General features: G+C 46.0%; 1 protein-coding gene across 2 annotated transcripts in view; it reads right to left on the bottom strand.

Moving 5' to 3' along the window:
- Positions 1 to 1,637: 1,637 nt before the first annotated feature.
- MACO1 (macoilin 1) overlaps positions 1,638 to 13,549 on the bottom strand; it is an 80,324-nt gene continuing 68,412 nt past the window's right edge. For both annotated transcript variants that reach the window (XM_043994263.1, XM_043994262.1), the window contains exons 7-11: positions 13,103 to 13,261; positions 10,766 to 10,948; positions 7,657 to 7,777; positions 4,467 to 4,641; positions 1,638 to 2,366 (exon numbers count right to left, since the gene is read on the bottom strand). In XM_043994263.1, coding sequence (XP_043850198.1) covers positions 2,164 to 2,366; positions 4,467 to 4,641; positions 7,657 to 7,777; positions 10,766 to 10,948; positions 13,103 to 13,261 — 841 coding nt within the window. In that variant the 3' untranslated portion in view covers positions 1,638 to 2,163. The remainder of the gene's footprint in view (positions 2,367 to 4,466; positions 4,642 to 7,656; positions 7,778 to 10,765; positions 10,949 to 13,102; positions 13,262 to 13,549) is intronic.

The raw sequence follows: 13,549 nt of genomic DNA on the forward strand, positions 1-13,549 counted from the left end.
GAGAAAAAAAAGGGACACGTTTTATATAAGGAAAACATAAAAACTATAATATATATTTATATATTCACACATACACATATATATATGTATGTTACATATATATGTATATAACTCCTCCCCCAACTTGCAGGCTTCTATTCTCTTGAGCCCACTTGGGCTGTGTTAGTCAACTACCACCTGCAATGGTGGAGGGGTAGGGGGGAAAATTAGTGCCACACCCCTCCCCACCCCACCCCCAACCCCAATGAGGACACACTACATTGCTGGTCTCATTTTACAAGTTAAAACGGCAGAAAGGTAGTTGTATCTGCAAGAAAATGTTTATTCTTTGAAACCCCACAGAATAAAAGAATGCAGCCAAGACCAAGTACTGAACGAAAATGATGTCCCAAATGGGGAGCAAAATGGGGGAAACCCTCAACACAAATAGTCAGTGACAATTTTTCATGTTTTGCACAAAGATGAAAAATCCGTGACATTTCTGAGTAACACTTTTATGGTGACAATTACACAAGATGATTCAAAAATGCAAAATGACAGCAACATGCACATCTGGCTGAAGCTAAAAGTTGTTCTTGTTGTTGTTTTTATCCCAAAAGAAGGCCTGTGATTAGTGATGAATCTTTTAACATTTCTATTTTTACTGACTTGCTTATTCTATGTAATCTGTTTTAAATGAGACATTACATGCCAATTACATGAAACTTTTGAAAAGAGCTGCGTTCTTCTAAGAATCTCCAGCAAGAAAACCCAATCGATCCACTGGGTTTCTGAATTTTCCTAGTGCCCCGAAATAATATTGCCTTGCTCGCCCTCTCCCTTCCCTGCCCACCCCTAGCCAATTCCAAAACACTTCTAAAAGTTGCCAGGGCAAACAGTTTTCTGCCAATGTGGAATATCCATCTGAAATGGAAATCTTTGTGCAATTAATGAGCTTCTTTAAAAGAATGAACTCTTAAAAAAAAAAAAAACTCCTTGGCACAATAGCTGAGAAAGAGTCCGTCATGCTCAGCTGTCAAACACGAGATGGTGCAGAGTGGAAATCACAGTTAAATAAAAGAAGTTAAAAACAAAACCAACAATAAAAAAACACAAACCCAGAACTGCTGCTTTTATTAGGCATCTCTACAGTCTCTGGCATACAGTGCCCTGCAGAGCCCAGCTCTCCCTTCCCAAGAGTGAGTCTGTTTCACTACCTGGGCTTTCAGGGGTGTGGTGTGGTGTGGTGCAGTGTGATTGAGGCAAGTGACAGAATGCTCAAGACTCAGAGGAGGCATGGTGGCCACCATCAAGGGTCCAGCTACCATCACGTCCACCTTTTTCAGCATGATCCATTAATGAGCTCAATGTTGAAGCTAAATGATAGTGAAGGGGGAATGGTTTTAAAACTACCAAGTCTCCTCTTGAAATGTCTCTTTCCCAAGGCACTGTGAGTTAGACTGCTATCGATGCTCACGGACTAAAAACACCAAGGGGAATAGAAAGACTTTAAGCAATAGCCACCATTATATTACTGGCCACTCATACTATTTGTGTATTTTTTTTCCCTGTATGCTTCCACAACACCCCTTAAATTTGTTTGGCTTTTTGAGGGGGGTGGGAATCCATTTTTTCCCTGTGACATCAACATCTTCTTCTTTAATACCCGCTATAAAATCAAAGCTTTGTTAGATTATTGAACCCTTTCCACCTAAAAACTAAAAGAATTTTCATCATTACCCCTTGTGAGTCCAGTCTGCAGGTTTAGCTTGATTGTTTCAAACACAAGATTAAAAACAAACAAAAAAAGAAAACAAAAACAACAAGCCAAAAGAAAGGGTTGAGAATCAAGCAAAGCCCTGCATTTCTTTTTCAAGAGAAAACCATGCAAGAGGACATAAAAGGCAAAATTGGCTACGTGAAATCCAAGAGTTGTTTTAATGCATTGGCCGAGAAAAATAAATTGCAAAGTTCTGTGAGGTTTTCTAAAAATTTACAAGAAAAACTGATGGGCAGTTCTAATCAGACTTGGATGTTCTCCCCACCCCCCACCCCCTTTCTTTTTTTCAAATGACAACATATACAGTCCCACACAATACAATTTTTTTTATCTTGACTGCAAGAGATGCTCCTTTGCGATGCCTTCTATGTGACCAAAACGTTGGGCAAATACAAAGTTGGCATTCATTTCTTCAGGGGCTGATAAACAGAGGCATTGGGATCAAGTCCGGATGGGCTGGTCTCCACAAATTTGGAAGAATAATGGGGGGAAACAGGACTCAGGGGGCTGGTGGCTGCAGTGTACGTTATGCTGGGCATGACCGCCATGACTTCTGCAATCTTCTGTTTGAGGTCCTTGATCTCCTGATCTTTCTGAATGATTTGCCCTGGAAGAACAAAGATACGGCATTAGATGGGCTCAGCCCTCCCTCTCTGACAGCCTCTGAGGCATCTGGACTCAGGCAGTTGGGTGTTTAGAGGCAAACTGTGAGGAGGAATCATATCCTGTAACCGGGTAACCTGTGGACTAAAAAGCACATCTGCACAGCTGTTGCTTTTCTATGTCCAGAGGGCAGGTTTTCAGACCCTTTCCTGAATCATGTCTAAAGTGACGGTTTCTGATAACATACAGATGACCACAGCTGAGGGGCTGAATGGTCACCACTGAATGGAGCGGCGACACTACCAGGTAAGAGGGGTGGCCTGGCACAGAGGCACAGCAAGCGCCGCACTGGGTGTCCAGAGGCTCCCACATCAGCTCTTGCAGTCATTGGCTCTGTGACTTTTCTTAGGTCATGTGACTTGCTCCAGTTTCCATGGGTTCCTCTGCAGACAGATGGGGCTGGAGAACACAATGAGGACATTCGTGTGCTCAGGTGCCTTCTGGCTGGGCCGATCTGAGTTCTAAGTCTTAGGTTCCCATTGGCCCTGATGCTGTCTCTGCGTAGGGTCCAAAACTTCTTCTAACTCTGAGATTCTATGATTCCGAGTCAGCCATGTTGAGTATGCTGGCTGGGACTCACGCTGTGCATTCTGATGGGACGGCAGATGTACCAAGCAAGTGGGAGTGCCCTCCCTTCAGGCAGCTCTGTCATTAACCCAGACGGGGCTGCCAAGATGTCTGGTGTCACAAAGCCTGCCTCTTAAGTGGGAAGGCTGATCCCCCCGGGTAGAGTCGGGGCACCACCATCCTTCCCATAGCCCATGCCTGCAGCCAGGGACACCCTGACTCCACTCCCTCCCATCTCATATACAACTAGTCTCCAAGGCTCACTGACTGATCTCCCCACCCGGTCCTGCCTCTGTGTCTTCCTGCCACTCACACAGCAAATGGTTCAGGCCCTTGTCCCTTCTTGCTTGGGCTCCTCACTGCTCTCCTTCCTGCTGCCAGGCTCCCCTTCCAATCCAAGGGGACCTTTCTATGGCATGGTCCTTGTTAGAATCCTTGGGCGTGTACTAGCACTGCCATGATCTCTGACCCCAGGCACAGCGTAGGGGAGCCCGCATGAAGCTGATTGGCAGCCAGGTGGTTGTGTCCATCAGGGTCTTACAGTTTCTGGTGGTTGGGGGAGGAAGGCAAAGAGGGCAGCCCATGGTAGGGAACCTATAAGACTTTAACAAATCGCCTAATGGCCTTAGAGTTAGGACTGATTACCCTGCACTACTATTCACCTGTTATTAGCTAATTCTTATATATAAAAGATGCTGGAACAATGACCCCATTTACATACATCTTGTTAACCTACTGCTTGATGTTCAATGTCTGGCACTGCTCTTCATGACTTTGGTCACTGTCAAATCTACAAATCTACACTGTCTGAATGAAAAAGTGGATTTTTGATTTGAGGACTGGATGCGACCTCTCTCCATGGAGAGTTACGACTTTTACTTTCCTACCTTATGCCTGGACTATTGCAAAAGCCTTCTGATTAATCTCCTTGCCTCAAGCCTCTTCTCTGATCCAATCCAGCCCATCCCCACTTGGATACCACGATCTGACATGTCCCTCCCCGATTAGTCAGTAAATCCTGGGAGCCCCCAGTTATCAGGGGCTCCAATATCAGCTCCTCTAGGTGGTACTTTGAGCCCTCACACCCTTAGGATTGAGCTGCACTGGCCTCCCTTCCACCTGTGCACTCCATGCCTCCTCCCCGGCATCTCCCAGCTCCAGAGTGCTCTCCGCCCAGAAGCCTTCAATACTCGGCTCCAACCCCGCCTCTGGCAGGAGCTTCTCCTGGTGCTGGTCCTTGGTGCCCTGCCTATGCTCCCTGTCGCTCCTTCCTCTGAGATCACTTTCCGCTTACACCATATATGTAGATCTTGTATGTACAAAATTATCCACATGTTGCCTTTCCCATTAGAAAGTAAACTCCTTGAGATCAAGGACCATGGGTTTTATTTTGCTTTTTGGCCCATTTTCTCCTCTCCCCAGTGTTTCCCGGCACACAGGAAGAGCTTAACAAATGCCTGCTGACTGTCTGACCTACCTTGGGCAATCTCGAGCTGCCGTTTAGCGTCTCCTAGAGCAGAGAAAAGGTCCAGCTTGATTCTGGTCTCTGCACTCAGGCTATTCTCTAAGTGCTGGGTTTTATCTTGCATGGCTGACAGTGCTGACATTAACACCTCTGTATCCTTTTCGTTCTCTTTGTATTTCCGGAGCTCCTGAGAAGGGCAAGAAAGCCAGTCAATTCAACAAAGAAGCGCACGTGCTGGGTACCGATTCTGGGACATTTTATATGCACTCTGTGGGATACATAAAGATGAATGAGGCAGATAATCTGGTCTGAAGAAACGTATACTTTGGTAGAAGAGGTAAAATATTCATTTAAACAAGTATAATACGCGGCAGAACTGTGACAAACGCCAAGGAGCTAGCCAAACCTTGTAGGGCTTAGAGACTGGATGAAGGTGGGATCAGTTCCAGGTAGGCTATCAGGGAAGGAGTCAAGGAAAAGAGAGAGTGTGGAACAAGGGCAATGTGGGCGAGGCAGAGGGAAGGAGACTGAAGTTCCCTTCTGAACACAAGAACGATCTGAGGGTCACGGATTTAGACTCAGAAGGGGTTTTAAAAGTCCTCTCTAGTGCAGAGGTGGCAGACTCCAAGCAGAACCAGATTAAAATGTAAATGGGAAATGTTAAACAAAATTAAAATACAACATAAATAATGTTAATTTGTGGTATCCTAAGTCAACATATGCTGCGCTATGGATATGCTTCTATTTTAGTCTGACACCACTACTCTAGTCTAGCCCACTCCTCTCATTTAACTGATAAGGAAACTGAGGCCCAGAGAGGTTAAGTTACTTGCCTAAGTTCATATAGGATACAGATGGTAAGGTAAGAATTTTAATTCAGATCCTTTGACTCTAAATTCAGCATCCATTCTACTACACCATGGTATGAACATGAACTCAGTGGGGAGCAAAGGGAAGGTGTGCACGGGTGAGAATGGGTCAGTGGGAACCATCTGATTTGGCTAGACTTCTTGTTGCTGTTTGTCCTCTGTTCTTTTATTATTATTATTAATTTTTTTTTGGTGAGGCAATTAGGGTTAAGTGACTTGCCCAGGGTCACACAACTAGTAAAGTGCCAAGGGTCTGAGGCCGAATTTGAACTCAGGTCCTCCTGAATCCAGGGCCAGTGCTCTATCCACTGTGCCACCTAGCTGCCCTTGTCCTTTGTTCTTGAAGAGGACAGTGACATCAGGGTGATGTCATGACTTATACTGAATAGGATCTAAGTGGGGGAGGGCTGTGCAAGGTCATCCATCTCACTTTCTCCTCCAAAGCCATCTGGGTCCAGTGGCAAGATATATATCAGCATGACTGGAGATGGCAATTGGGGTTAAGGGACTTGCCCAGGGTCACACAACCAGTAAGTTTCTGAGATGAGATTTGAAGTCAGGTCCTCCAACTTCAGGGCCAGTGCTCTATCCACTCTGCCACCTAGCTGCCCCTTTGGCTGGATCCTATAGCTTCCAAAAGGAAGCAGAATGAAAGATGGGAGGGGAGAGCCCTGCTTTGAATGTCTGTCTAAGGAAGGGAGACAATGGAGAGACACTGAAGAGTTCTGAGGAGAGGGGTGAATTAGGGAAGCTTCAGGGGTGGTGGGAGAAGGGTCTGAGGCAGGGAAACCAGGACCAATTACACTGTTCCAAGAGTCCAAGCAGCAGGTGAGAAGGGCCCATCTGCACCAGGGTGGGGCAGCAGGTGAAGGAGGCACCTGAACCCACAGCAGTCATGCCTGGATGTGAGCTGGGGGCTAAGGGTGGGACACTCACTAGGAGGGAAAAGGGAGGATAGTTTAGGTGGCTGGGAAGACGGTAGGGCATTTGAGAGAGGGCATTTGATTAAGCAAACATTGATTAAGTGCTTGCTGTATGCCAGGGACTGGGAGAGACCTTAGAGGGTTTTTGGGGGAAAGGGAACAAGGCCAGGAATGAACAAGAACCGTTAAGGAGCAGTTTGGGTTTCAGTTTGAACTAAAGAAAGAGTGATTTCTTAATTCAAATTCTGCCCCCGTGAGTTCAACAGATGAAACACAAGAGCCAGCCTTGGAGTTGGCAAGCGGGGGGGGGGGGGGGGGGGTGTGCCTGGATTGTTCGGTTAGGGTGCACAAAGCAGGCACTCGGTGGGCGATAATCTGCATTTGCAATGGGCCTTGGACAAGGCAACAAAGCCTTCTGCCCTTCCCCAGAGAAGGCCTTCTTGTCTGCATTGTAGAGAGCAACAAAGGCCGAATTCCTTGCCTGCTGCTATTTCAGTGAACTGCAGCTGAACAGATGGGCGCAGACTGCCCTGGAAATCACTAGGGGAGCCCTTTTTCCTTTGCACCAGAGAGAGAAATGGAGGCTTATGAGTAGGAGGTACGGGGAGACAGACAATTCCCAACATGAAATAGCAAGGTTCTCCCCCTGACAGCAGTGTGTGGGGGTTACACTGTACAGCCTCCAGGGCCCTCTCAAACCCCAAGCCCACCCAGGAGTCTGATCATTCAGAGCAGGTATTTCACGGCAGGAAGCTCACCTTTCAAAAACAGCCACTTTTAAAAGGCACGTAGAATCCCCAGTGAAGGAAGGGCTCCCTCGCTGAGGGACCAATGCCACAAAGGCTGTGCAAGGACTTGGCGTGCCCTGCGCTAGAACCCCAGCTCCCCTCTTTTAGCACGTGTGGGGCACCTCTCATGCTCAGCAGCTGGGGCAGCAGGAAGATCAGGGGCTGGGGTCAGGCCTGGATGGATTCCAACTCCCATGGTTACTCTACCAGGTTCTGGTCTACTCACTTTGCCTTCATGGGCCTCAGTTTACTTGTTCATAAAAGAAGGATAAAAAGGGTTTGCCCTCCTCCTCCTCATTGTGCAGGGCCAGTGAGATGACAGATGCCAAGTGTTTTATAAAGTGGACATGAACTACTAGTTGAGAGAGACTCTGAGGCTAAGATTCAGATTCCTTACAAGGGCATAAAAATTGTAGCATAAAATTAATTTTAAAGCTTTCCTCCTTCAGACGCAAGTATTGCTATGACAGTGTCTGGCAGGTAGTAGACAAAATAAATATGTGCTGATTGACTGATATTTTCCTAGGAAGAGGCCTTAGGGGAAAATGGGATTTGTCAGTTGCCCACCCCACCCTGCTCACCATCTGCTGCTTTTCCTTCCGGGGCGGCTTTTTCTCCTTACCTGAACTTTAATTTCTAATTCTCTGATCTGGTCTTCTTTCAGTTTCATGTCAATCGTTAGCTTCTTGCACTCTGTCTCAAGCTCTCGGATGCGATTCCGTAAGGTTTCGGTGCATTCTCCCCTTTGGAAACGAGAAAAGGATTCACAAAGATGCTTAGATGAGTCCCAGCAGAGTATCCCAAGCTCCCCCTCACCTAAGGCCTGGTATTTCCTTTGAGGGCAACTCCCTCCTCCCCGACCTCTGCCAACAGCTCCCCAGGTCCATTAAACATGGGAGAGCATTCCCAGAGATCATGTCAGAAGGCCTTTCCGACAGGACACAGCAGGCAAAAGAAAGCCCCCTGTGGGCGGGCCGGAGTTTCTAAGCCCATTCTTCCAAGAAGGTGCTGTGTGATATGGGCAATCATCTCTTCTTCTGAGCCCATGTTTCTTCATTTAGGAAACAGGGAGGGCAGCCTTCATCCACCTTCCATGATTATGGTGATGGATGGCCCATCCCAGCCCATTCCCTATGCCCCATTATGATAGCAGCACTGGAGAGAGGAGAGGGGTGAAAAGAATGCTTAAAGCGTGGCTCTTGACACTGACCAGCTAGGTGGTCTTGGCAAGTCACCTCCTCTCTCTTTTCTGTAAAACGGAGGTGATATTTCTTGTACTGCCTTGCACTTAAACCTTAAAGCATTAAGTAAATGAGAGCTATTAAATCCAAATAAGTTATGAAGATGTAGGACAGAAATCAAAGTAATTAAGCATTCCACTCAGGACTCTCCCAAAGAGGCAAAGACCTCAGAATTGGCATGACTTTTACCTAGAAGGAGGTCTGGAATATTACAACAGACATTCCACATATGTATTGGTGAACAATTTTTAAACAAGACAAAAAAACCCCACAAGAGGCTTCAACTGTCATGGAGGTAAATCTGTGTCAGATGTCTCAAAGGACTTCTCTATTTTTCATCTGAGGGACACTAGAAAGTAATGTCGAGGCCAATGGGTCTCCTAACATAATTCTTGAGCAAAGGAAAGGTGGAATTTGGGGACGGCTTGAGTGCAGTCCTACTTGGAAGCTGGCCAGAAGACACCCTGTTATAAATGCCACTACCATCTTCTATAAGTGTACTTTTTTTTTCTCCAAAGCCCAAGATTTGAGAGGGGCTACACAGATTGATGGCACTATTAAGGCAGCTGGATGGCTCAGTGGATATAGCGCCGGGCCTGGAATCAGGCCGACCTGAGTTCAAATCTGGCCTCAGACACTTACTAGCTGGGTGACCCCGGGCAAGTCACTTAACCTCTGTTTGTCTCAATCCACTGGAGAAGGCAATGGCAACCACTCCAGTATCTTTGCCAAGAAACCCCATGGGCAGTATGGTCCACGGGGTCACGGAGGGGAGGACAGGAGTGAACGACTGAAGCACAAAGGACTGATGAAGCTGGAAAAACAGAGTAGACCTGTGGGTAGTGAGGAAGGGCTATACAAGATCAGGAATTCTAGATTATTCATCATCTCTATTTGAAGGGGAAATGATTATTCAACAATTATTATGCATATGCAAAAATCTAAAAGAAGGCTATTAATATGCCAAAGGTTGACAAGTAAATTGCTTGTTTAATAAAACAAGGTAAAAACTCCAGGAGGAATTACGGTAGGATTATACCACACAGATGCAAATGAGGGTAGAAATTAAAAATAGCGTAAATAATAACTGACAGTCACCCCACATCTGCAGATTTTCATGGATTTTGTCAACAAGTATAAATGATCCCATCTTGCGGATGGGGTAAGTGAGGCCCAGAAAATTCAGTGACAAGTTTGTACTGTGAGCTGGAGATGAAGAGATTTGCCTTTTAATCTTCTCACTTCCTTGGTGGAAGGAAGAGATGGGATGGGAGACTCCAACACAGAGGTCAGGTTTTTGTCAACTATCTCTTTTCCCTGCTTGGCTACTTTAACAGAAATCAAGACCTCCATTCACTTCTCCCTGCCTCTCTCCATTCATGTCCAAGAAAATGAAGGCAGCAGCATGTGAACAATCAGACCAGACTGTGTGGGGGGTTAGGCCTTCACCCTCAGGGCGCCTACTTTAACGTGGGGCCTCTGGGCACTTGCTGTGTCTAAAAGTGGCATCAAGAGAGAGTGACTTACAAGGCAGTTGGGGAAATCCCCAAATGAAATGAGCCTCTTCCCGAATCAAATTCTTGGGAAACACTGCTTTCTAAAATCCCCAAACCCTGACAGAAACAGACTTAATGATTGTGAGTACAATTCTTGGAAGACCTTTCAGAAAAGTCCTCATTCCGATCACCCACTCTGGAGCAGAGGGGATGGCCCAACAGAAACAAAAGAGCCCTGGACTTGGATCCAAGTCTTGGCTCTGCTGCTGATTATATCTGTGTTCTCTGGGGAGCAAGTGACTTTAGATCTAGGAGGCTCAGTTTCCTCATCTGTGAAATGGGGATAAAACAGCACCATGCACCACTTACTCTACTGGGATTTTGTAAGGAGGGGACCTGTAAGCCATACTACAGACAGGTACAGTGCAGCAGTGGAAAGAACACTCGAGCTGGAGTCGGAGGCCTTATTATCACCTGGGGGCCTTTGGACAAGTTGCTCCTGTACCAACTTCCAGCTTCAGCTGTCAAAGGAAGGGGTAGGACCCCATGGTCTCTCTCTGGTCCAAACATAAGTGCCGCCATTCCTGCATCAGAGGTGGCAAGGTGGAATGGATAGAGAACCAGTGTGTGTGTGTGTGTGTGTGTGTGTGTGTGTGTGTGTGTGTGTGTGCAAGGCCTGCCTCAGACACCCACTGGCTTTGTGACTGGCAGGTCACGTGGCTTCTTGAGACCCTAGATGGCCATTCTCCAGTTACAGGGTTACAGTTTCCATGGGTGGATCTCCCACCCTGGGGGCTTCCTACCTTGACAGAACCCCAAGTGAAAAACATGCCACCTTAGAGCCTCCTCTGTCTGTCTGTCTGATGTGTATCTGATCACCCTAGGGCCATCAGCTGTGCCTCCAACAGGCTCCCAGCACATCAAGTTCCCAGTCCTGTCTTCACCTTGGGAAAGCCAGTCTCAGATCCAAGACGGCAGAGTTGGCATTGAGTACCTGGTAGCAGCGGCAAAGGCCACAGCCCGGGCGGCGGTTGCCTCTTCTAACTTCTTCCTTTTCTTCTCCTCCATTAACTGCTTCTCTACAAAGCTTCGGGCCTCCTGCTCCGCTTTCAGCTTTTTCTCCAACTGGCTGATGGTCTGCTTATCCTTCTGTTTCATTTGGACAGCGTTATGTAATCTGTGGGGAAAGGAGTTTTATGGAAAGCTTTAGGAGGAGAGGGGACCCCTGGTAAAACCTGCAGAACACAAGCCCACCTGCATCAGGGCCAAGTCAACAGGTGCCTTCTCAGTCTATGCTTCCTGAACTAACACAGAGGGGCATAAAATATACTTATGGAATCCATAAATCTGATCTCTTCCAAGAAAGCCATGGCCCCGTCAGGCTAGGGGCTGGGAGATGCATTAGTGAGGGCCAAGGTGACAAGAGCATGGTGCTTTTCATATAGTAAGCACTTCACAAGGCTTTTTCATTCACTCATTCAATACAGAGAAAGAACAAGTGGGAGTCTGTGAAAGTAAAGGCACATTAGTCTCATGGCCTGCAGAACACCAGGATTCTTTGCTGTTTGGGAATTCCTGTTCTTTGGATCAATGTCCACAGCTCCCACAGAATATACATTATTGTCCAATACTCACTGAATGAGGTGCATCAGAGGACACAGAAATGGACACGGCTCAAGCTCTGGGACTGCTGAGAGAGGGGGGAAATAATCTAAATGCTGCCTGGGCTAGATAAGACACAGATGTGGGGAAAAGATGGCAAGGCATTGAAGGGAAAGCAAGTTACTGATCAGGTGCTAAGGGGTCACTGAGGAAGTCACAGGACCAGCCCCAATGCTGCGGAGTACCCTCAACACCACACTGAACCAAGGGAACAGAATTCCAACAGAATCGGGGGCAAGCTGGATGAGAAATCACTGTGATGTCTACAGGCATCAGCAAAGCTTAATTAAAAAAAAAGTCAAGTGCCTTCCTCCACACAGATCCTGTCACCTTCTCTGTAGACCCCGCTTTCTAGCTGTGGATCATTTTGGGGGAGCACTTCCCTCAGAGTTATCTTAATTCTGATGAAAAGCTCCTACTGATCTAATCCTGCCCTCTTTCCTCTCCTCACCCAGAATGCCAGCACAGCTAGACCGGGCTCAGCGAGGCCAGTCTGCTCACGTGACTGCTGTGAGCAAGGCCACCCAAAAGGCTAATGTGCCTTGATGCCCAGCACTGGCCTAATACTTCACCACTCGCAAGTTCTAAAGTTCCACGTTTTCATGAATTCTTTCTGTGGGAGAAGACTGTGGATTCTCTAAACATAAAAAAAACTGTCCTCCAGGTACAGATTTTCAAAAACCAAGTTGGTAAAAATGAAACTTAGAAAGGGTTCAAGAAAAAAAATTACTCAGGCTTTAAAAAGGTTCACCCGTGACTGCCCATTTCTATAAATGAAACCAGTGAAAAGTGTCGTTTTTTTCTTAGTTCTAGAAATGGAAAATTAGTCAAATGAATTCTACAAAAGAAAACAAAGTAAATGCCAAACAATAGAACTTTCAAGGTTGAGAGAACTAAGATGATTTCTTGACAGTTTTAATTCAAAAGTTCAAAAACCCAACCTCTTCTTTCTTCCTTTCTAAACCAGACAATTTGAACCACACATTGTTTAAAGGGAAAGAATGTAAAGTTGAATGACTGCTCGTCAGCTTTGTAGCCCTTTCTAACCTCTTCTGTGTGCACTGAGAAAATTTTTTTTCTTTTTTGACAGGATCACAGCAGTACATACTTGTTCTAATCCTGTTTGTTTATTCTACTTTGAATCATTTCATATATCTCTTAAAATTTATTTCTATTTCTAATGTTTGTCATTTTTTAAAGCCCCCAAATATTTCTTGACATTGCTATACCATAATTTGTCTAGCCATTCCCCAAATGTTGGATAGACTGGGTCAAGCTTTTTGCTATTACAAATAAAGATGTTACACATATATTTATAGAGAGGGTTTCTTTTCTCCTTTTAATCTTGGTGTGATTGGCAGGTCAAAGGGCATGATCACTTTCATAACTACTAGCTCAACTGATTTTCAACCAAGCTAAAAAACAACCCCACAAATTAAATATGATATTATGGGAAAAATAAAATGTCATAAGAAAAGAATTTTTTTGGCTTTGGGGAAAAAACTGGCAGATTCTACACGTTATACATGTGACAATCTCCAACAGTACTATGATGAGTACAAGAAAACACTTTACTAATGAATCTATCTCTTCCTCCACTTGGCTCCTGCCCATGGAGAACAGGTGCATTTGGACAGGCCTGACGCTAGAGCCTGGAGTGAAAGCATACTTGTTCTGGAGCAGCTCATTCTCTTGTCGGAGCTGGCCGATTTCAGAGCGGATCCCCCGCTCTGTGCTTGTCAGGGAGCTGATCTGACTGCGGAGCTCTTGTTCCACCTGCCTGCTGGCCTGCAGGTCAGCCTTTAACTTTTTAATGTCTTGTTCCAACCTGCGAGAAGAAAAAAGAGGTGAGAGAGAGGAGGCTTTTGCTGTGGTATGGGAGACTCTACGGGCAGTGGCTAGGACCTCAGTCCACAATCACATCTTTAAAAGATGGATCTCAGCCATTTTCTGGGGAAGGATTTTGGTCTCTAGAACTGCAAGGAAGCTTAGAGCTCACTTAATCTTACAGTTCACTTTAGGGAAAAGTAACCTAAGGCCTAATGATATCCTGGTTAATTAGATTCAGAACTGCTGGGTTTGAATCCCAGCTCCTTTGTCTAAGAGCCTATTGTGT

Source organism: Dromiciops gliroides, chromosome 3 (assembly GCF_019393635.1).
Source record: "Dromiciops gliroides isolate mDroGli1 chromosome 3, mDroGli1.pri, whole genome shotgun sequence".
Classification (NCBI taxonomy): Eukaryota; Metazoa; Chordata; class Mammalia; order Microbiotheria; family Microbiotheriidae; genus Dromiciops; species Dromiciops gliroides.